The sequence below is a fragment of the Cotesia typhae genome, unplaced genomic scaffold (genome assembly GCF_013202065.1).
Source record: "Cotesia typhae breed Kobodo isofemale line unplaced genomic scaffold, CoteBio_Ctyphae contig_33, whole genome shotgun sequence".
NCBI lineage: Eukaryota > Metazoa > Arthropoda > Insecta > Hymenoptera > Braconidae > Cotesia > Cotesia typhae.
In genome coordinates, this window is record NW_027423741.1 from 3558323 (window position 1) to 3583296 (window position 24974).

The window sequence follows — 24974 nt, forward strand, 5'->3', positions numbered from 1 at the left end:
TTTAAATGATTTAATTTACAATTTATTATTCTAAATCAGCCAGATCTTGATATCAATGTATTTCGAAATTAACTACAAGGGTATAATTTAAAGCTAATTATTCCTTTCGACTCATATTAACTTATAATAATTAAATAAAAATTATAATTTCATTATTTTATAAACAATACACAATTTTTATTAATTATAAATAATTAATTTTAAAATTACACCCTAGCAGAGATACTCTAATCTTTGGATCTTTGCAAGAGTGTCCAATCATTATACTTAAATTCGCTTTTATTAATAATCAATAATTCAAAAATAAATACCTGGCTAAATATGTAAATATTCATCTAATATTAAATCGTGCTTACAATCGTTATTGCATATTCGTCACTACGCTTACAGAGTAAATTATTGTTTTTTATTTTAAATATACAAATTATTTTTCACTAAATTAGCTTCGTTAATTTGATTGTTTCTTGATAAATGATCAAAAGATATTTTTAAGCTACACTAAAAAAATTGACTGGTGCATTACACCTATATTTATTACTGTTATAATTATTTAAGTTAATTTTCAGCAAACAGTTGTACAACAACGAGATATATTATGCATTCAAGTTATCGATTGAACACACTTAATACTATCATTTTATAATATAAAACACATAAACATTTACGCAATTCCATTATTTAAATTCTTATTATCTAAATGGTGTTACAAGATCGATTATTTCATTTTTATTATTTATGATTTATTATTATACTCACGATTACTTATAAATTTGAGTTTAAAATTAATACAAATGACAATTTATAATTTACAATAAACATTACGTGAAAAAAATCTGCTCAATTGTAATTTAATTATCACGTTTTATCAGCAGTTGACAATAATTAATAAATTACACAAGACAAGTCGACAAATGCCGTAAAAATTTATTCTTTGTATAAAAGCATATTTATATAAATTTTAGCAATTTATTATTTTTTTAATGATGAATTTTAAAATTGTAATTAAATGATTGGCCATTACGGAAATGCATATTGTCTCGTTATATATTTTATTCACGTTACCTCTAATGGTATGGTGGCAATGATAGTAATTATTATTATTTTTTTTTTAAATTAATTGCAGTCTTGATTTGTTATTAAAGGCCACTCTAGTGTAACGGAGTTTGACATCATTAATTTATAAGTATAGTATAGTATAATTTATATGATATTTTATTTTGACTTGATTTAAATAATTATTAATTAAATATTTATTACATTTAAAAGTAAACTGTTCAATTAATAATTAACGGCTTATCATGGCCTTAATGCATTATAAAAGATCACAATATTTATTTTTTTAAACGCCAATATAATTTGTTTACTGTATTAATTGTGAACACGTTCAATTGTGTATTAATTCGTAGTTTAATTATTTTAAAAAATGCTACTTGATATCAAATTAATCGATAATCTTGAAAAAAAAAAAAAAAAAAAAAAAAAAAAAAATTGCGTATCTACATAATTACATCAAGTCTTAATAATATTAACAATCAAAATTCCAAAAAAGTTTAATTTAAAATGTAGAAAATTTTTTCTTTCTTTTACGAATTAATTAAAAAAAATTTTTTTTAATCGTTTACTATTGTAATGACATAGACATAGGCATAAACAATTATTAATCTCTTAAAATCGCCCTTTACATGACACAGCCACTTGTGTAACTGATAATTTAATAATTGACAATAAATAATTAATAATAGATACAAAGATCAATATTTAATTAATGACAGTAATTATAATGTAAAATAATCAACATTGTTATTAAATATTGTTGAGTAATTAAAATATTTTATAAAGCAATAATAATACAATTTAACAATTATTTATTATATCTTTTGTTAATTAATTAAATTAATTGTTTGTTTGTTCATTTAATTAATTAATTTGTATGTTTGTTTATTTATTTGTTGACTTGACGATATCATTTCGAAAGTTTGCTAATGACACGTATTAATGCGCCATTCTCGTCCTTTAGCCTCTGGTTTTCGCACTTCAATTGCTCCAGCATCTAAAAGACAAAATTTGAATTAATACATTTTTATATAAAAATAGTAAGTCTATTAATTATTATGTAATAAATAATTAATAATATTAATATAGCAATATTGAACACGCCCTAGCGGTGTCTCCACTTTAATTATAAGATTTATTGTTTTAAAAAAATTAATTAGTGCTAGAGCAACAATATAACAAGTAATTCTTTCACGCTAATATTTTATTATACTATGGGACGCGTTTACTTTTTAATTTTATCATTTATTGTATGGATTTAAGTAGGATAAACAGGAGAGTGAACATTCGGGAATTTATAATTAATAAGTGTTTGAAAAACCATGCCAGTAAATTTTGTAAAACACGTGCATACTATTTATAAAACACAAGTACATAAGTAGAAGTGAGTATGAGTATATTTGTTTTTGTTTAGATTTTTATTTTTATTTTTAATCATATTTATAAAAATAAATAAAACAAAAAGATTTATTTGTTAGTTAATGAATGTTATTTGGAGGAAACCTTGAGGAGTAAGGATAAAATTCATGCTAAAATTATGATATTTCATTTCATAATAATTTAAAAACCGTGATGCGAGGTTCAAAATTAAACTTGTTCATGCGCTTGGCGTGCTGGCTATTGGAAAATTACTACGATAATAAATAATCATTCGCGTAAATATTATCTTTTAGAGGGAGTATTTTCTTTTATCACAGCACACAAGTATAATTAGACTATTTGCTAATTTTTTTTTTTTTTTTTACTTTTTTATACAAATTATTATCACAAGTTTACTAAGTGAATTTTTTTACAATTGAGTAGAGTAATTTTAAATTTAAATAAAAACGTTTCAGCAAAAGTACTAATAAAATTTTGTTTATTATGAAAGAAAAAATTGTCTTGTTTTGAGAATGTATGAGAATTTTAAATATTTAATAATAATTATCTTAAAAGTATTTTATGTGTGAAAAAAATTTTTTAATAGTTTTAATTATTTCAAACAAAAAAGTTATTCACAAAAAATCATCCATTCAACATTGAAAAAAAATTATTAATTTTAAAGCAACATCTAATAAGTTCAACAAAAAAAAATTTTAATAAATCATCTCATACATTCTTAGTGAGTAAGTGTATAGCACATTATTTAATTAAATTTTAATACTGCATGTAAACATAAAGAAAAACTAATTATTAAAAATTAATTAATGAATTAATATATAAGTATATAATTTAATATTTTACAACTGTTAACGCAATGCTTTTTCTTTTGTGTATTATTTTTTTTTTTTGTTTAAATATTTTTCTTTCTTTTTTTTTAATCCTTTACCTATTTAGTAGTATTGGTGAGTTTGGATACGACGCGGGTAAGTGCCCGATTTTCGGCTTTCAATCGCTCATTTTCGGCTTTGAGCTTTTGCAATTGCTGTAATAAATATTTAAAGAGTTAGCCTAAACCTTATTAACCTTTTTTAATAATTAAAATCCCAAGACCATACAAGAGGATAGGAGAAAGTGATTAGATTCTGGGTAGAGACAATCATCTCCAAAAAAAAAAAAAAACAATAATAAGATATTTTTTTTTTTTTTTTTTTTTTAAGGATCAATTGTTCAAAAGACTGATAGACTAAGCACGCGCGTAGGTTCTAAAGAAAAAGATACGAGCCAAAGTTCGAAAGTAAAAAAATAAATAAATAAAACATAAAAGCAATGCCACGAAGCCCGATATATTTTCTGCGACATAACTGGTATTAAATAATAAATAAAAAAAAATTAAAAAAGAAAGACAGATAGAAAGATAGAAAGAGAGAGAGAGAGAGAGAGAGAGAGAGAGAGAGAGAGAGAGAGAGAGAGAGAGAGAGAGAGAGAGAGAGAGAGAGAGAGAGGAAAAGAGAACAAAAACTTGCACCCTTCCTGCACTCCACCATAGCAGACAAAACAGTCGAAAAACTTGAGCGTGCATCTTAACTATTTTTTATAAAAACAAAATAATTATTTTCGACGTTTATAATTATTATTAATTTAATATTTTTGATCCTTTTATATTTGTATACGTAATTTAAAAAATAATAAAAATAAACTCGTTTTGATATACTGCTTATCTGACTGGTGGAATTAAAACTAAATTTGAAGAACCTCAGAGTAATTAGAAGAATATCCAAATATAAAGAGATGTCAGACGACAAGTGGAATTTAAAGTAAAGTAGAATACATGTATAATTAATAAAAATGACAATAGTAATGAATAAAAAATTACTTTTAATTCTTCCTCCATCTCCGAGAGCTTTCGTTCCATAGCTCTCCTCTCGCGTTTTTCCGCTTCTGAGAGACTGAGTTTACTCTGTGTGCTCTGTACTTTTTCCAACGAACTTCTGGCCTCTTTCAGCTGCTCATCAGATCGCCGTAATTTTTCTTTCAGCCTTTCATTTTCAGCTTGAGACTCTTCCCAGAGTTTTTTGTAATCAAGCTCGCCATTCTCCGAGTTTGAGGACTTTATTCTGCTGCTCGGAGTCACTGATATGTCTGACGACAGAGATGTTATGGATCCAATTCTACTCGAACGTCCAGATCGTTCATTGCCGCTCTGAAATAAAATAATTAATGGTTAATAAATTTAATACAAATAATCACTCACATTTATTCTCTTACAGCGTATCCTTCAGAGCCAGCCAAACTTTGCAAACTAGAACTTCTAGATCCGATACCCGAGGCTTTAGATGCCTTCGGTCTGTTAAAACTTTCAGCTTTTTTAACGCGTCTATTATAATTATCTGAAGATTTTTTAGTTGAATTAACACTGGAATTATTTTTGCTGACGGCGGTAATGCTACTGCCAGTACTGTTACGATTGTAATTATAACTAGTTGATGGTACAGCGAGATTTAACGAACTGACAGCTGAATGGGATGGTAAAGTGAGACTCCCATAGCCAGAAGCTGTTCCACCGTAAGTTGTATAAGAAGTTGGATAATTTAAATTATTTATTGAATTAGTGTAGGGATTTTTATAAAACGACTTTGAAGATTTGTTAATATTATGACTAGGTGAGTTATAATTAGACGTATTGATACCCAGTAAATTAGAAAAACTACTCTGATTGGATCCAAATAAACCGGTAATACTTCTTGGTCTATTTCTGAATATCGAACTGCCATTTGCGGAAGCTTGTGCCCGTAAACCAGCCGCGGTTGTAGGTTTAGCTTGAGCCCTTTTTCGGTAAGTTGACATACTTTTGTTTTATATAATTAAATAATTTTTACAATACTGACAAATATAAATTTAAATAATTTAATTTAATTTAATTTAATCTTGACCTAATTTTAATTTCATTGACACAACAACGAATTAACTAAACGTTAAAACGATTAACAATCATAATTGGTTAAATCTTAATTTTTGACTCCCGTTCCCGTGGTCCACGGCCACTGACAGCAAGTGTTTGACTGATGGAAACTAGCCAGCAAAACTCACAGTCATCAGCCATTTTTATTTTTTATTTCTATACCTATCTCTCTCTTATGATGATTCTATTAATAGAATTATAAATACAGATTTACTTAAAACATCTAAATTAACAAACGGCTATTTCAAATGCCTTTTCATCCTTAATTACATTATTTATTAATAACTAAGCTATTGTCACCGCTTAAATCTACCCTGTCAGTTTAGTTGTATCCACGAATTTAATAATAGAAAAAATAAAAAAAATTAAATTAATCCCTGTAAAAATTATCAACGAATGTCAGAGGTCGATTCAAATGTCAGAGTACAATTTTAGGTGTCTACAGTTAATGACCATGTCGTTTAAATTTATTTTTAATTGCTACGAGTCTTATATTATTTTTATATCGTTCTTTAGATAACTCAGATAAATACACGCGAGTCTATTGACACGAAGAGTATATAAATAAAAATACAAATGAAGAAAAAAAAATAAATAAAATAAAAATCTGATATTCAGATCCAACTTCGCATCAGATCAACTCGATCCGTCTGTCGATGAAAGCTTAATTTTTTTTTGACACTTGATCTTTTAAAAACCAATATTATGCATCGTTATTATATTATATATACATGTGTTAAAAGTGTATAAAAGCATAAAATAAGTAAAACAAACCAGCAGATTGTTGTATTCTATTTTAAATCACCGGTATGTAAGAATAGAGGTTAATCTTAAACAGAAGCTGACCTAAAATACGTTTGAGAAGACATCGTGTGGTGTTGTATTAAAGTGTAAAATAGATTTAATGTGATGTATAGTCATTATCATCATCATCATTTGTTTTAATCCGTAAATACACTTTTGTGTGCGAATCAGACATCGAGTCTGCCAATAAACGTTTTTTTTTTTTTTTAAACAATTTTAAATTTACGCGTTATTATACTTAGAAATTTTTACTGTTATTAAGAGCGATGACGGCAAGGTGACGATGCGATCATAAATCATTGCAAGCTACTTAAAACTTTAACGAACGAAAAAAAAAAAAAAATAATAATAAAATTTATTTCAATCAACATCAACATACTTCTGTGTGATTGGTTTTGGACTCCTCGTAATCACCACCAGCTGAGGTATCTTGTTTATCAGGATCTATTTCCTAAAAAAATATAAATACACATGTAAATAATCAGCAAATGTATTTAACTTAAAATAAAATAACATTCTAGATATTATTAATAGATATTGGGAGTGTGACGTCAAACGGAATAGTGATCTGTTTCGCCTACACGTTTCAAACTCTCTTTTTTTTTTTTTTTTTTTTTTTTTAAATACAGGACCATTGCAAAAGCAAACATGCATTAAACCATCAATTTAAATTGATATTATAAATAAAATGTATTATTTGTTAAATAAATAACTGTACTAACATCCATATCCACATGAACAACTCCAGTAGATCTTCTCTTGGGTCTACGTCGCCTTTGAATAACAGCTTGGGTAGCTTGTGCATTTCTACTGTCATTCTCCTTGTCTTGATCTAAAAACAATCATCAATCAAAGGTTCAAATTATCACTCAACTAATTACCTATTAACATTTAATGTTAAATAGAATTTATATAATTTACCTTTGTCTTCCGGTGATTTTAATGATCGTCTAAGTGGCAAAGTAACTGTTGCATCGGCAGTACTCGTTGCTATTGAGTCTACTGGTGCTGAACTTGGTCGAGGTATACCTGTTCCACCTGAAGGCCTTCGTATGTACGCTGTTGTTGTGTCCGATGACTTATTATTAGCATCTTCCAGCTGGAACTAATAACAGTTTGTATATTATATATTATTGCTAATTTATTTATTTATTTATTCTACTGTATATTTATTCTTAAAATAATAATATTTTATTTATTGAAAAGCAATTTGCTGAGTATTAAAAAGCACACTAAAAGCTACAAACCTTGCTTCCATTGTCTACCCTCAACCTCCAAGACGGCCGTCTTTCAGGCAAATTCGTTTCTTCAGGTAATTTATTTGTTGTCACGGTTGTTGGCGTTGCTGTTGTTATCGTGGCTATGATTGAAGCTGTTTGGCCAAGAGAAGCTGCTGGCTGGGATTTAAAAAAAAAAAAAATAAAAAATAAAATTCATATTGATTTAAAGAAAAAATTTAACTAACTAATTTTAAATTATTTCATGTAAAAGTATCATCATTTTATTGCATTAAAATACTGCAAAGTGTTAATTAAACTGCGGTACTTTATAAGCTATTAATTTTAAATTGAATTACACCAAGTATCAAAACATTTAAATATAAATATGTAAATTGAAAATAACCTGTGGTGTGGATGAGGTATCATTAGATTGCTGTTGTTTTTTCTTAACCAACTGCTCAGCACTTTTAATTTCATCCAAAGTAACTCCCTGAGTAGAACGTCGTGTCTCTCGTACACGCTTGGCGTGAGCTTTACGCTGTGTTTCACTCTCTTCATCACGTACAGGCGGTACAAATGATCTAAAAAAAATTTTCAAGTGTCGTTAATAAATAGTTCAAGTAATTAATTAATTAATAATCCTAAAAATAAAAATAAAACAAACAAAACTTTGAAGCATTTTGGTGTAGAAAACATTGTCCTGTTTAGTTTTCAACCAAAAAAATTAATAAATTAATCATTTAAATATAAATATATTCACAAAGCCAGTATAATTTTTTCGGTACGTATTTAGATAATTAGTCGGTGTAATTTAATTTAATTATTTACTCAATTTAGTGATCGATTAATTATCGAATGCACAATTATTGAGACAAAATGTAAATTATTAGTTGGATAATTGGAAACAAAATCCTCGTTGAATTTTCCTAAATGTTTGGCAAAAAAATAAAATAAATAAATAATAAATTATGCCAAAGCAAATAACGATCATGCTGTAAAATAATTGTGATTTGGTAAAAAAACACGCGTAAATAAAATCACACATGATCTTCAAGGTGTATTATCTTCGACCGTTAAACGAGTACGCACTTGAAGAAATTTTTGAAGATATTTCCTGGGCTGAGTTTCCCACCAGCAGGAGTCGTCGGTGCTGATGTTGTTGTTGTTGTTGTTGTTGTTGTTGTTGTTGTTGTTGTTTTTGAATTGTAAGAGGGAGTTACAATTGCAGAGCTTGTCTCCAGCACTTGTACACTGCCCATTTATATATTTTAATAACATTAAAAGATACACAACACCATACAGAAAAATTTATTAAATAATTAAAATTTTTCATCCGAAATAATTATTATATTAAATAAACTAATAAATAAATAAAAAATTATTAATTATCATACGAACCTACGAATTTGATTTCCTGGTACAGGACTTGTCGTTGTCGTAGTAGTTGTGGAGGTAGAACTTGTTGGAGTTGAACCAGTAGTTGAGGATACCGGTAGTACTGGTGAGGACAGAAACTTATTTGTCAAAGATGTTGGAGATGATGCATTACCCTCTTGTGGTACTCGTGACAATTCCAAATTAAGTTTTACTTCTTTGCGTCTAGATAATTAAAAAAAATAAATAGCAATAATAAGTATAGTTAATATATCAGTAATTAATTGAATAATTGGAGCTAGAAATACTTGATTGAATTGGTGATAAAAATAAATAAATAAAGTAGCTTGATGATGAATCATTTGTTACAAGGCGACTCTAATGAAGCACTAAGGCAAATGTGTGTTACTCGATTTAATTGTCGCTTATAGCATTAAAAATAAAATGAAATAAAAAATATATAATTTTGATACATGCTCATGTACCTGTGAGTTTCGCGTAAAGACGCAGAACGCGCGGTCGAAGTGTTGGTGAGGGTAGGAGTAACTGGATTGCAGCGATGGAGTGTAGGGCAGGAAGATGCCTTGATGCGAGCTCGCAATGCCAGATACTGCTCATAGAACCTGCGTAACATGCATCATGCCATGCGTATTGCTATGCTCTAATACTTTTTTTCTTTTATATGTATGTACATGTTTAATATATAATTAAATAATAAAAATAATAATAATAACAATAAATTAAATGATAATAAAAAATATTCAACTAATTACTAATATGACTAATGATTGATTAAAATAATAATATTACTGAGTACTTTGGCTAATGATAACTGCTATGCAAAATAAATATTTAGCTCTATATAAACTCACTTTTTGGTTACTGATAACAAAAAAAATGTAATGAATGAATGAAGCAAAAAAAAATTTCTTTTGATAAATTTATCAGCAAAACAATTAAAAATATTTGTGTTAATTATAATATTTATAAATTTTACGTACTTTTCGTCTGTCTCAAAGCTATGAGTTCTTCGTAAAACAACTTCTGAATCGGTATTCTGGTTTATTTTATTCGAGATAAGCGGTGTTTTTTTCTCTTTATCTTCTATCTCTGCAAAAAAAAAATTTATTAATAAATAATAAATAATAATGAATAAAATTTTTAATTAAAATGACACTATAATTATTACCTTTAGTTGAAGCTACTGAATTAGTCGGTTCATTTTCCTGTATTCGACTTCTAAATGAACCTGACCGTCTCCACGACGGTATTGTATCTTCATCAGTATTCTCAGTCTGTTGTTTTGGTGGTAAAATTGGCGCCTTAAGTAATTATAAATCCCAAGTTATTACATAATTATTATAATAAATTTATTAGTTTAAATTACCTGATTAGGAACTTTATTTATTTCTGGAACGTTGACTGGACTAAGTGTTCCACTGTCGTCTTTATTAGCTCTATTTTTCTTTTCTATAAATTTAAAAATACCATTAAAAAACCATAACAATAATTACACTTTGTAAGTATAAATAATAATAATAATAATAATAATAAATTTAATGTGCAATAAAAATATTCACAAATTCAACTTTAGGCTTACCATCGTCAGTAACACCTAAAAATTGATCTGACTGATTAGAATAATTACTTGACGATAATGATGTTTGTGAATCTGAGCTACTCTCAGAATCATTATCACCATCGCTGTCTTCAATATCTGTTTCTTCTCCACTTTCTATCCACGCAGCATGCATACCAAATGCAATGTTAATTATTCATTTAATGTTATAATACAATCAACAGTTGTTAATGATACTGACACAATACATTACTTCAAATAATATTACAACCACAATCTTTAAGTTAAACTTCAACTAACTATTATGTTAAATTACGTTACAGTATAATGTAAAAAAAAAAAAAAAATAAAATAAATTGACACACACTCACCGACATCACTATTCGTGTCAGCACTTGTGTCGTCTTTATCCGATTGTATTTCCAATTCAACTTTAATTACTTTATTTGGAGTTTCTTCTTTAAAGGTTTCCATTCCTTCATTGACGACTGTGTTCTCAATTGTAGGTGATATTCTATACAAAAAAAAATATTATAAAATAAAAAAAAAAAAGTATACATACATACGCATACACATACGACTGTATAAAAAATATAATAACCTTTTCTTTGGTATCGGGAGTTGTTTTTGATTATTTAATAACGGATGATCTTTTAATATTATCTGTTGCTTTTTCTTTAATTCCTCCAAGGCCTTGAGAATATCGATGTCGGCCACATCAAACGCCGTTTGACCCTATTTAATAAGATTTATCTCTATAAATAAATGACTTATCAATCAATTAATAAAAACTTACAGAAAAATTTTTAATATCCATATCACAATAATTTTCAACAAGAAGTTTACACGCCTCTAGTTGACCCCAGTGGGCTGCACCGTGCAACGGCGTCCACCCATCGTAATCTTGAGCGTTAACATCACACCTAGCTTGCAATAAAATACTAAAAAAAAAATATAAATATTAATTAATACTTATTCCACTGTAATTTACAATAAAAGTTAATTAAATAAATAAATTACTTCATGACTTTGATGTAGCCTTTAGCAGCAGCTACATGAAGTGCCGTAGCACCAGTTCTTGGATGAGCGGCGTCTTTTCCAGGTGATCCAGCTTTCCAGGCTTTAGCGTCATTCAGCATCGACCTTTCTTCTTCAGTGCGCGCTAGATCACAATCTATACCTAAAATATCCCCATAATTAATTTACTATACTCATTAAATTACAGGTAATTGACAATTATTTAACTGATAAAAAAATTTTCACATTACCTGCTTTATTGATATGTTGCTGCAGTAAATCTTCCATTTCATCGCTCTCCGCGATGTCAAGGGCAAGTTCACCGTCATTATTTACAGCTGCTAAATTACATCCTTGTTCAATTAAATATCTGTAAAAAAAAATTATAATAAATGAATAATTTAAACGCTTGTGCAGATTGGGTGTAAAAAAAATAAAAGAAAAATAAACAAAATATTTTCACGTACTTGGCGATTGATATGAATCCGCACGATGCCGTTGCGTGCAGCGGAGTCCAGCCTTCATTGTCACCGCGATTAATGTCTGCGCCTTGTTCAACCAAAAATTCCACCATGTCCAAGTCGTCATCGATGCATGCCTATAAAACAATAGCCGTTGATTATAAGGTTACATATATGCGCACGTAAATCTATCATTTAAAAATACTTTATTTGATACATTATAAATATATATATATATATATGTAAATGTAAAAGTATATATGGATATTTATATATAGAATATTGGTAGTATTTTAGTCGGGAATAGCACACGTGAATCACTCATGTTCGCAAGCTGCAAATAAAATAATAAAATGTATATATTTTAAACTTAAAATTATCTATTCTCTCATTCACAAAGTTTGTTGGATAATATAACATGTTTAAGTCTCGCCAAAAAAATAAACTATCTAATGTAGTGTAGAGTAGTGTAAAAGAAGTAGTAGAAAAGTATAAGAAGTATAAGTATAAGAAAATGATGAAGAAGAAGAAGAAACAGGAGAAGAAAGAGAAGAAGACTGACAAAGAACGTAGACACATGTACAACCAGGGCTTGTGACTCCTAATAGTTAAGGACTATAAATAGAGTTTTAGGTACACACCATTTCTCATCTCTACCATAAACTTAAAATTTTTACCGCAGAATTTACTGATTTAATGGTTTAGCTATGACATAATGTCAAGTGCAGATTATATAATCCTCAATATCATTAAACAGACCGACAAAAAACCCAGCAACGAGAAAATATAAATGATGTTTTATTATTAATTCTCGTTATTATTCTGGGTATAATTCTTAAAATTATTCCAATCAACAACTCTATTCCGTGATGATGTATTTATTTTTAGCTTTAATCAACGTTTTAAATAATCATAAGTCATGAGCACCAGAGCAGTATCAAAATACTGATTGTCATAACGGCTCTCTAGCTTTGATAAATTATTTTATTCAATAATAAATATTCATTAATATTAATTAAATTCATTAATGTGTCTTTAGAGAGTTATTGGCTGATTGATAAACATATAAACAAATAAATAAATAAATAAGTAAATAAATAATGAATGTGTTAGATAAGAGAGCAAAAAGTATATTACTCTGTCGAGTATTAGTGTTTAAGTATATGAAGGAAAATGATCGTGACAGCCGTGTACACATTGGGATAAATATCTGGCGGATCTGGTGCTGAAATTAGACAGCTGGAGTAGGTACTGAGTCGGCCATCTTGCAGAGATGCCGACAGAAGACTTAGCTGCTCCAACAACTTAATAGAACCATCAATGGTTAATAATTACTTTCATTTAATAACCTTGATCTCACCTATGTGACTATGTGCTACGATCAAATCACTGGCATTATAAATCAGTTAATAAAATAAATAAATAAGGCAATTAGTCATACCTGATGGAGCGCAGTAAGGCCATCGACATTGCCAGTGTTGATATCCGCCCCCTTTTGCAACAATCTAACGACCTCTTCCTTGTCGCCAGCAGCACATGCTGCTAGGAACACGCAATCGGCCGAGAACTTGATCTTTCGCGCGATTTGTCTTGGCTGGGCCGGTTCTCTATTAGTCTCTGATTGTTCCCACCGTTTAAGCTGCTCGGCCCTCTTGAACAGAGCCGAGTTAGATCTCGTCTCCAGAGACATTACTGCTATTTAAATTTCAATTAAGATAACTTTAATTCCTTTAATTTACAAAAGCTTTTAACTTGTATTGCTCTCAATGAGCACGTCTAGACACCAATCACCACCGCCCGAAGACTAATAATCCCACACTCGGACTCTCCGGGTCTCTTTACCTGGAGTAAACTTTATTTTTATCCATCAATCAATCATTGGGCTCGATAAAAATTGTCCAATTTCCATTTCTACAAATATTACATAAAATGATAATCCAATACCTCGATGATATTCCAACAGAAACACTGGCGATTCCGCGGATACACTTGCTTCTTGAATTAGTACAGATGAACCATTAGCACTAGACAACACTGAACCTCAGGGTGATCCACTGTAACTCGGTGCAATCCTCGGCCATTGATTTGTCGCTTTTTTTAATGATATATTCCATTAAATAAATAACGTTTACGTTTATGACGATACTTGCGGTAATGACGTTGATGATGATGATGATGATGATGCTGGTGGGAGGGGCCTCGAGTGTTATCCTTTCCTGGATGACAATTAACAACACCAGTAACAAGATCTGTCCGTGCAGAAGGTATCAAACTAAAACTAAAATATTATTAAGAGGTAGAGAGTTAAGTACTTTTATTTAGCGAGAGATAAGACAGTACGTGCTGCCTTGGTCTGTCTGGCTGGCTCACTCTCTTATTTTTCGTTGTAGTTGTAGTTGCAGGCCGTCTTAGTTGGCTGACGGCTATTCTTGGTCGACCGACCCTAGTCCGTACCCGTACCAGTACCAGTACCAACCAACCAACCAATACACCACCCGTATCTCTCTCACTCTCGGACTCAGCAACTGGATGGTAAGCAACTTTGGCTCCGAATTTGAGTTCTTTCCGAATTCAACCAGCTCTCAGTTGAAAATTTACTCTGAGTACTTAATTTTTGTCAACTCGAGACGGAGAGCCAGCAAGTTTGAGAGAGTACCCGAGTGGAAGTTCTCACTGGTCGGTCTCTGAGAGTTGTAGCGTTTTTTGGTGTCTTGTGTGTACAGTCCAGCCAGTTTTTTTGCCCACTAGATTTAATCCACTTCCACACACATATATTTAACTTACAATACAATACAATGCAATACAACTACACACTACTGGTTGTTGGTTGTGTTGCTGAGACTACTCGGGCACTCTGGCTCTGGCTCTGGTACTCTGACTGGTGACTGGTGACTACTCTAATATAACACTAATCAAGAATCAACACAATCTTCAATTCCCATTGGCCGCGCCATTTTTACATCTTATTCAATTTTAATAATTATCTCTCATTTATTATTATTGTTATTATTTGAGTTGTTCTCTCTGTTACACATTATTCTTGATATTACTGGTTGTAATAATACATTGTATTGTTGACTTATTGTCAATGATTACATTTATCATAAAAAAGATGTTTCTGCCATTTTAATTTTCAATTGATAACCATATTTTTTATATATCGATTACACTTTTTTTATTACTTTTTTATCTTCTCCTTGAAATTATCGATTGTCGTCACAATCGAATTGTTGACAGTCGATTGAGCTTATTCGGTTAACTTCAAGTTCTGTGTTTTAATAATACTGAAGTTAGCGGTCAGCTGTCAATTTTATGAAAATAAAGTTAGCCGATATCTAATAATTTTTAGAATTTTTTTTGTTAAAAAAATCATTACAAAAAAATAAAAAAAAAATTTGCACGTGCAAAAAACTTCAAAAACTTATTTAATTATTAAAAAAGAATCAAAAAATTTAGAACGTCGGCTAACTTTAATGACATGTCAATTTTAAAAATTTTTTTAACAAATTAATTACAACAAAAAATGCTTCTAAAAATTTTCACTTATAATTTTTATTAATTTTCACATGTGAAACTTTTTAATTAAATTTTTTTTTTAATAATTCAACTGCTATAAAATTCCAAAAAAAATTTTAATATCTGTCAACTTTAGTGTTATTTATTTTACCGGCAAATTTAAAAAAATTCAAATTATATTTTAATGACATTTTACAAGCTTTAGAATTTTTCTAAATTTTTATAATTATTATAAAAAAAAAAAAAAATTCCACCTATCAAAATTTTACAAACATTAATTTAATGAAAATGATAGAAAATCAAAATACCTACTTCAAATCTTAAATTTAATGATTCAATAATAAACTAGAGGGCGGTATAAAGAACAAAAAGAGAAAAACGCACAGCCTGGTGGTGAAGTTTAAAAATAAACCCCTGTAATGGTGGCTGTTGTTCGACACCACATCGTGTGTGACGTTACAATTTTGAACATTTATAAAAAATAATTATAATAAATCATAAATATAAATAATCTTAAATAAAAATAACAATCGTTGAAATAATTTGATGTAAATATTAATTTAAAGTTAGCCCGGTAATAAAAATAATAATTTCATTGTGACGCCGTTAGCGGGATCTGGGTGCTAGTGGGGGTTAAACTCGTCGGGGGGGGGGAAATAAAAAACTAACCAATCGGTTTCTGCGTATAGCCAAGAGTCATACGAGTCCGAGTGACAAAAATCCAACGGAAAACAGTCTTAATAACAGAGTCATAAAAAAAAAGAAAAACTTTGAGATTTTGCAAGTAGACGAGTCTGTTGGGTAGTGTGATTTTTTTTTATCCAAAATTCCCTGGTTCAATTCTCTTTGATCCCCATAATTATTCCACCTATTTGCAATAGCGTTATTACTATTATTATTATTATCGTTATTATAAATATAATTTTAATTATTAATTTAGTCAGTGTAGTTAAGTAATAATCATAATATTGTATTGAAGTGATTCGCAATGACGTTATAGTGTGAAAATAATAAATCTTAATATCGATCCCGATGTTGGTCGTAGGATTGTGTAAATGTAGTTTTCATGGTTATAAAGTGGATAGAAACTGGAGAAGAAACTGGTTGTGGTTACCCAAGAAAGCTTCAAATACGTTTGAAGCTTTCGAGGTCGGATTAATGGAACTATGAACCTGGACTCGTTATCTTTTACTTTAACACAAATAAATTATTTAATTGTAAATTTAAATAAGAAAAATTATCGCGACAGTACCGAGGAAATATCAGTCGTAAGTTTTTCTCAACAATATTTATTATTACCCTTTGTAGATATTTTAACAATAGCTCTTTTTATTAGTTTTATTAGTATAGGAAGTTTAGCTTGTCTTCCGTTGCAGTAGACATTTTTTTTTTACCATATGTTTGCTGCCTGTAGAGGTTATTCAAGCCAAAATTTAATGACCATGTTAGATCTTACTTCCGGTTTAATTTATTGAGATATTTATGCTCCCTTAAATAAGTTTTTGCAGACATTCTAATATTAAATTTTTAATTATTTTTTTTTCTTATTTTAATTCTCTGTAATAATTAACTTATTTGTTTAATAACAAATGATAGTCGAATTAACTTGCACCGTAAAAACAAAGGCTTGATTGATCATTTAAATTGATTAATATGCTTATATTTACATTTATATTAATAAAAAAATATTTTAATGTCCTAGTTAGTACGGTGGAAAGGTCTAGAGGCAGACAGACATTTGTTGCGCTGTTTGTTCTCGCACATTGACTTTTCTACAGGAGAAACGCCAAACACTAGCTCCAAGGATTATTATCAAGTTCAATTGCTCAAACAAGAGTGTACAAATATCCTTGGAAAACCGTCGTTGGTCTCAAATCTCTGTTACGCTATTGACCATCCTCTCCATCATCAAAAGGTAAAGAAGATTGGCTTATTAATTGGCATTAATTTTACATTTTTTCTTAAAAATATAAATTTAAACTTATTATTATTTAATAATCAATGTTACAGATTTTGAAACCATCGTTGAAATTTTTTCTTCACTTACGACGAGTACTTAACTTAACTCTCGTACAAGAAATTGTTTTTGCCATTGCATTACAGCACTCAGAAAACGCTGAGTTGAGAGCATTGGCACTTGAAGAAGTTAAAAAACAACTTCCAGACTTGATAAATAATTACATACAGTCAGCAGACAGTACTGGCAGTAAGCAGCAGGAGGACGGGCTCCACGATTCCTCGCCGGAAGTGTTACATTTGATACTCATTGAAACATTGAAAGATCAAAATTCTTACGGGCTTTCGTCGGAGACTAAAGAAAAATTTTTGAAAAATTTGAAACGTGATTTTCCCCGTGAACTGGTACCAGTGGTGCTAGCACCACTATTATATCCAGGAGACGGGGAAATTACTCACGTACCTAACGAACTCAATATGGCCACCAATCAAATGGTTAGTCATTTTTATTTATTATTTATATTATTATTTTCATTGCATATATTTTTTTTTTCTTTTAAAAATTTAGGACGCCAACTCGTTAGTCGAGTTGATAATGGAATTGGGATATGGATTTACTAACAATGTAGAAGAATGTCGCGCAGCCTTAACTGGTTTAGGAGCGCGAGAAATATCTCCATTGGCTGCAGCACGCGTCCTGGCTCATATGGCACGAACGTACAGTGGGTTAGACGATGCTGGTGGCTTACAGTCATTTTGGAGTATTTCATCAAACAATGCTGACGGTAATAAAGATAAATCAGACGGTAATCCACCAAGTACATGGAATGTTGAGGTATTTGTACAAACGTTAAAAGAAATTCAATCAACATTATCATGGAATGAAGTAATTGTTAAATTAGATCATCCAGATTTTCACATTAAAAATCGTCAAAGTTTGAATCTTTTGGTAATTGGTTTAAGACTCGGATTACAATTACAAGGTTTTCCACTGGATGTTTTTCCAGTTGAATTATTTTATCGTCATTGGGATAATGTTGAGGGACAGTTTTCTTTAATTCAGCAAATTTTGAAAAATCCTGATATCTTTTGTTTCGCTGACTATCCCTATCATTCGGTGACAGTTGATATACTGAAAGCTGCACCGGAAAGCGACAGCAAAGAAGCCCAAACCTGGCGATCACTTAATGTAGTAGAGCTTTTACTTCATATGGCTGAGCGAGGACTCAATACACCTGTACAAGACATATTTAAATGGCCGATCCAACACTGTCCCGATGTACTTGTTTTAGCGTTACTCCAAATTAACCCACCGATTACAATGTTACGGCAAGAATTATTAAGCACTCTGATGCCAACATTCTTGAACAATCATCCGAATTCAGCAGTTATTTTACACCACGCTTGGCATGCTAATAATCTCAAGATAAAGTCGATAATAATGCACGCTATGGCTGATTGGTATTTACGCGGTGATAATGATCAGACAAGATTATCGCGAATTTTAGACGTCGCTCAAGATCTAAAAGCTTTATCAGCATTATTAAAGGCACAAAGTTTTCCATTTGTTATCGATCTTGCTTGTTTGGCATCACGACGAGAGTACTTGAAACTCGAAAAGTGGCTTGGAGATAAAATACGTGACCACGGTGAAATATTTATCGCGGCATGTGTTAAATTCTTACAACGACGATGCCCACAAGTAATGGGACCAGGTATTAAAGAAGACACAACTATACCCAAGGCTAGTCAACTGCCTCAAGAAACGCTTACAACTATTTTAATGGTCCTACAACCTTGCACTGGAAGTCTATCTCAAGAACTAGCCGATACTATACTTACGATGATAGGAAACTGCAGTATGATGTTAAAGACAAATTTAAACAGACCACCGCCCCCAGGAGTGCTGCGTCATCCTGCATTAGACGTATTTAATCCAGTTAAATTGGCAGCGCCATTGTTTCCAACAAAACCTATTGACACACTAAGTAACTTGAGCTCTGGATTAGCTTCAATGGGTATTGGATCTGGTTTAGGACCCCCGAGTACCTCAGCTTTCAATTTACCCGGTGCTTTAGGTCCTTTGGTATCTGCACCAGGATCTCCCTCGAGGCTAATGGGTCCATCACCAAATCCATTTCCAATGATGCCAATGTCTTCGCAAATTCATTCTGGGCCTGTCGGTACTCAGAGCACTGCTGTGATACCCGGTGCTGCGTCAATCGGTGGTAACGGACGTTTAGGCCCACCGGCAAATATTGAGAAAACTAGAATACCTGAAATATCAAATTTATTTCCTGACATGCCACAAATAGTGTCTAAAGATATTGAAGATGAAGCCAACAGTTATTTTATGGGTATTTACAATCATTCACCTCATCAAACTTTATCAATTGATGAGGTACTTGATATATTGAAAAAATTTCAGAATTCTACAATAAAACGCGAACATGACGTATTTCAATGTATATTACGTAATTTATTAGAAGAATATCGTTTCTTTCCGCAGTATCCTGAAAAGGAACTTCATATCACTGCTCAATTATTTGGCGGGATTATTGATCGTGGATTGGTAAACAATTACATGACATTGGGAATAGCGCTTCGATTTGTTTTAGATGCATTGAGAAAACCAGAAGGCACTAAGATGTATTTCTTCGGTTTAGCAGCTCTTGACAGATTCAAAAGCCGTTTAAAAGAATATTCAACTTATTGCGAACATGTAAGGGCTATTCATCATTTTCTTGATTTTCCATCTCATTTAGTCGAGTACATTGAGTTCGGGCTGAGCGGGCAAGAGCCGCCTCATAAACCTCAGGGACCTATTTACCCAAAAACACATCCTCTTATGATAAACCAAGCTGCGACTGCCTATAAATCCATAACGACAACGACTGCTACGAGCAACACACAGTCAAAACCATCTACAACGCCAACAACTTCGATGTCTGCCCGGCCTTCGATTGCAAATGCAACAAATATCGATACACTGCTTGTTGCTACTGATAAAGAAGAAATGAAAATAACAATACCTCCAGAAGCAATGCAAGACAAAACAGCATTTATTTTTAATAATTTGAGTCAGATTAATTTACAAGCTAAGTGTGATGAAATACGTGAAATTGTCACTGAAGAATTCTGGCCGTGGATTGCTCAGTACTTGGTAATGAAACGTGCGAGTATTGAATTGAATTTTCATGTACTTTATTCAAATTTTCTTGACTATCTAAAAGTACCAGAAGTTAACAGATTAGTAACAAGAGAGACTTTTAGGAATATTAAAGTTTTATTACGCAGTGATAAGGGTATTGCCAATTTTTCTGATCGTTCTTTATTGAAAAATCTCGGACATTGGCTCGGTATGTTGACACTTGGAAGAAATAAGCCAATCCTACAAGTTGACATTGATTTAAAAAGCTTACTGGTAGAAGCGTATAATAAAGGTCAACAAGAATTGTTGTACGTCGTGCCATTTGTCGCTAAAGTTTTAGAAAGCTGCGCCAAGAGTCGTGTTTTTCGGCCACCAAACCCTTGGACCATGTCTATAATGAATGTCCTCGCTGAGTTACACCAAGAGCCAGATTTGAAGCTGAATCTCAAATTTGAAATAGAGGTTTTATGTAAAAATCTTAGTATCGATGTGTCGGAGTTGAAACCTGCGATTTATCTGAAAGATCCAGAGAAGATAAGGAGTATTGAGTATCAATTGTCCCAACCTAACAAAAAGTCTGAGGCGTCTCATTCTACTCAACAACAGCAGCAGCAACAACAACAACAACAACATCATCAGCAGCAACAGCAACAACAGCAGCAGCAACAACAACAGCAGCAGCAGGCACAACAACAAGCTCAGCAACAACAACAACAACAGCAGCAGCAGCAAGCACAGCAACAACAACAACAGCAGCAGCAACAACAGCAACAACAACAACAACAACAACAACAACAACAACAACAACAACAACAACAGCAACAATTGGCTCAACAACAATCACAGCAACAGCAGCAGCAACAACAACAGTCGTCTCAACAAAGTACAATGGAAGAATTGGTCGGATCTTCAGCACCTGGAGGTGTTATTTCTCAGCCTCAGCCGGCTAATACCACTCCATCTCTTCCCACCGGTCCACCAGAGCCCCGATTTAATTACATGGACATCAATGTATCCAATGTAGCCAACGTTGCTCAACATATAAGTATCAACAATCAGCTTCCGCTTTTGCAAGCAAGCCCACACTTGAAACAATTTATTCGGCCTTCTATCGAGCGTGCAATTCAAGAATGGATCCATCCTGTTGTTGATCGTTCTATTAAAATAGCTCTTACCACCAGTGAACAGATTGCTCGAAAAGATTTTGCACTAGATCCTGATGAAACTAGGATGCGACAAGCAGCGCGTCATATGGTAAGGAATTTAGTTGCTGGGATGGCAATGATTACTTGTCGAGATCAAATATTGGCATCTATTAGCACAAACTTGAAGCAGGCATTTTTGGCAGCACTGATGGGCTCTACGCAACAGCAAAAAGATCTTGTAGAACAGGCAGCGAATGTCCTTTCTGGTGATAATATGGAATTGGCGTGTGCTTTCGTCCAAAAAACGGCTATTGAAAAAGCGATGCCGGAAATGGACAAACGACTGCTGAATGAAATTGAGCTTAGAAAAATAGCTCGTCAAGAAGGACGTCGTCACTTTGATCCTGTGGCTAAATACCAAGCCGAGCGTATGCCCGAACAAATTCGCTTGAAAGCCGGAGGAGTTACTCCTCAGCAAATGGCTGTCTACGAAGAGTTTGCGAGAAATATTCCAGGATTTTTGCCGCTATCTGAGCGTGAAACACAAGCTTTGTTTATACCTAAGCCGATAAATGAACCGACAGCAGTGACAGCTTTTGCTTCAAACCCCGCCGTAACTTTACCAACGCAACAAGTCGCTGTGTATGCAAACACAGCTGTTAACAACGACGAAGTAGGAACAATGCTAGAGAAGCTTGCCAGCGAAGTTGAATTACTTCTGACGAGTACGGCTGCCCCGCCACAACAACTCACAGGTCTCCATGCGCTTCTGGAGTCTATAATCCTCACCAGAAGGTCTCGTGACGCCGGTGCTGCAATGGCTCTATTGAAGAGAGCTGTTGATGGACTTTTAGAGAGCCCCTCAGCTTCAAGCAGTACTATTGAGTCAGAACTGATTCTTCGTTATCGTGAATTGCATCTTAGAATTCTAAAATGTCTTCAAGACCCACGTGCTTACGGCTTACAGTGGACAAACAAAAATGTATCGCGTGTATGGACCGACAGCAGAGATGAATGTCGTTTTAACTTTGAAGCCGTTGACTGTCTCATCAGGTCACATTTGATAAGCCTTCCTCAATTTGACATGTCACTGGCTCAGGCTATGGAAGCAGGTAGTGCAATGGCCGTTGCCTTCGCCATGCAGTTAGTCCAGGTCTACTTGATCGACGAAAGACAAACTACCCACGTAAATGAGTCTGACTTGTACAACGTTCTTGAATCCTTAGCGCGAATGGCTCATCATCGCGCAACACCTGAAGGCATCTCTGTATTCCGTCTCACCAGTGTTATGGAATCTCTACGTGCTAACCACGAGTCAGGTGTACTTGCTGATCGCTCATCCGTAGGACCAACTGCCCACATACACTCGGGAATTTCACAAGTCAGAGCCCGTGATTTCGACGATCCACCAGGACTCATGGAAAAAACGGAGTACCTGTTGCGCGAATGGGTAACGATGCATCACAGCCCCAACAACTCGCGAGACCCCACCAAAGCATTTGGTCTCTTTGTCCATCAGATGAATATCCACGGTATCTTGAAGACAGACGATCTAATCACGCGCTTCTTCAAGCTAAGCACCCAAATGTGCGTGGATCTTTGCTACCGTGCGCTAGCTGAGCCGAATACAGCGGTATCAGCCGTACGAGCCAAGTGTTTCTTGACGCTTGACGCCTTTGTCAAGTTGGTAGCTTTACTGGTCAAGCATTCTGGCGATACCTCAAACACTCACACAAAAATAAACTTACTTAACAAAGTTCTAGGTATTGTAGCTGGTGTCCTGCTGCAAGATCATGAAATGCGTGGTACTGATTTCCAACAACTCCCGTATCAACGCATCTTTATAATGCTGTTTTTGGAACTGTGTGCTCCAGAACCCGTCCTCGAGGCTGTTAATTACCAAGTACTCACTGCATTCTGTCACACACTTCACATATTGCGTCCAGCCAAGGCCTCAGGGTTCTGCTACGCGTGGCTAGAACTCGTGTCTCATCGAGTTTTTATTGGGCGTATGCTGGCGATAACTCCTCAGCAAAAATGCTGGGGCATGTACGCACAACTGCTGATTGATCTGTTTAGATATCTGGCACCGTATTTACGCAACGCTGAACTCGCCAAGCCAGTACTGTATCTCTACAAAGGAACTCTTAGAGTTTTATTGGTACTGTTGCACGATTTTCCGGAATTCCTTTGTGATTATCATTACGGATTCTGTGATGCGATACCGCCCAACTGTATCCAGATGAGAAATTTAATTCTCAGCGCATTCCCGAGAAACATGCGGCTCCCAGACCCGTTTACTCCCAACCTGAAGGTCGATATGCTGCAAGAGATAGCACTTGCTCCGCGAGTACTCACAAACTTTGCGTCGATAATCCAGCCGCTGAGTTTTAAAAAGGAACTTGATTCTTATCTCAAGGCTCGCGCACCTGTCACCTTCCTGTCAGAGCTGAGAAGTAACTTACAGGTGTCTCAGGAAGCTGGAATGCGGTACAACATACCCCTGATGAATGCGCTGGTTTTGTACGTGGGAACTCAAGCGATTACTTTCATTCGTAACAAAGGACATACACCGAATATGTCGACTATCGCTCATTCTGCTCACATGGACATCTTCCAAAATCTCGCCGTTGATCTCGACACCGAGGGACGGTACTTGTTCTTGAACGCTATCGCTAATCAACTGCGTTATCCAAACAGTCACACTCATTACTTCAGTTGTACATTATTGTATTTGTTCGCTGAAGCTAATACTGAAGCTATTCAGGAACAAATAACTCGAGTGCTTTTGGAGAGATTGATCGTTAACAGACCACATCCTTGGGGCTTACTTATTACTTTTATTGAGCTTATTAAAAATCCTACGTATAAATTTTGGACCCATGAATTTGTTCATTGTGCACCCGAAATTGAAAAGTATGTTTTTATTTTATTTTTATTATTGTTTATTTACTTTTTAATATATTAATATATTAATTACTGTTGAAATTTTTTATTTCAGATTATTTGAGTCTGTTGCGAGATCATGTATGGTTCAAAAACAAGTACTATCAACACAATCAACACAAGAACCAGAATTACCAGAGTGATAAAACGTTTTTATAAATCGTAATTTTATTCTGTGTACAGTGAACAAAGCAAAAACTTTAAAGTTATAATACTTAATACTTATTATTAATAACGCGTGTATAAAGTTGCTTATATAATAATTAAGAGTGTATAATAATATTATGATGAACTTTGAAACTTTCTTTTCTTTTTTGTTTGACTTATATTAATAATTATAACGAACTACGTAAATATCAAGTTTAAGTAATATTAAGTAGATTACTTGATAGTTGAAAACAGACATGAAAAAAAAAAAAATTACAAATGAC

At 32.6% G+C, this 24974-nt stretch overlaps 2 protein-coding genes across 8 annotated transcripts; one reads left to right on the forward strand and one right to left on the reverse strand.

The window, feature by feature from the left end:
• Window positions 1-1808: 1808 nt before the first annotated feature.
• On the reverse strand, window positions 1809-14943 carry Mbs (Myosin binding subunit). 7 transcript variants are annotated; one of them, XM_074240825.1, is made up of 22 exons: window positions 14200-14943; window positions 13271-14107; window positions 11836-11966; window positions 11620-11738; window positions 11372-11531; window positions 11148-11292; window positions 10953-11086; window positions 10723-10865; window positions 10160-10242; window positions 9962-10094; window positions 9774-9882; window positions 9258-9395; window positions 8797-8997; window positions 8488-8649; window positions 7802-7979; window positions 7426-7575; window positions 7100-7283; window positions 6901-7010; window positions 6558-6629; window positions 4289-4615; window positions 3362-3457; window positions 1809-2050 (listed from the first exon to the last, which is right to left on the reverse strand). In XM_074240825.1, exons 2-21 carry the CDS (start codon window positions 13517-13519, stop codon window positions 3362-3364), a joined length of 3024 nt encoding a protein of 1007 aa, XP_074096926.1. In that variant the 5' UTR covers window positions 13520-14107; window positions 14200-14943; the 3' UTR covers window positions 1809-2050. The 7 variants fall into 7 exon arrangements, with proteins under 7 accessions (XP_074096926.1, XP_074096927.1, XP_074096925.1 ...); XM_074240826.1 differs by having other exon boundaries at window positions 13271-14045; window positions 14142-14943; XM_074240824.1 differs by having other exon boundaries at window positions 13271-13524; window positions 13774-14943.
• A 1053-nt stretch (window positions 14944-15996) lies between these two features.
• Not1 (CCR4-NOT transcription complex subunit 1) lies at window positions 15997-24843 on the forward strand. Its single transcript, XM_074241467.1, has 5 exons — window positions 15997-16613; window positions 17048-17260; window positions 17356-17796; window positions 17870-24513; window positions 24599-24843. The coding sequence occupies exons 1-5, from the start codon at window positions 16512-16514 to the stop codon at window positions 24684-24686; spliced, it is 7488 nt and encodes a 2495-aa protein (XP_074097568.1). The 5' UTR covers window positions 15997-16511; the 3' UTR covers window positions 24687-24843.
• The last annotated feature ends 131 nt before the right edge of the window (window positions 24844-24974 follow it).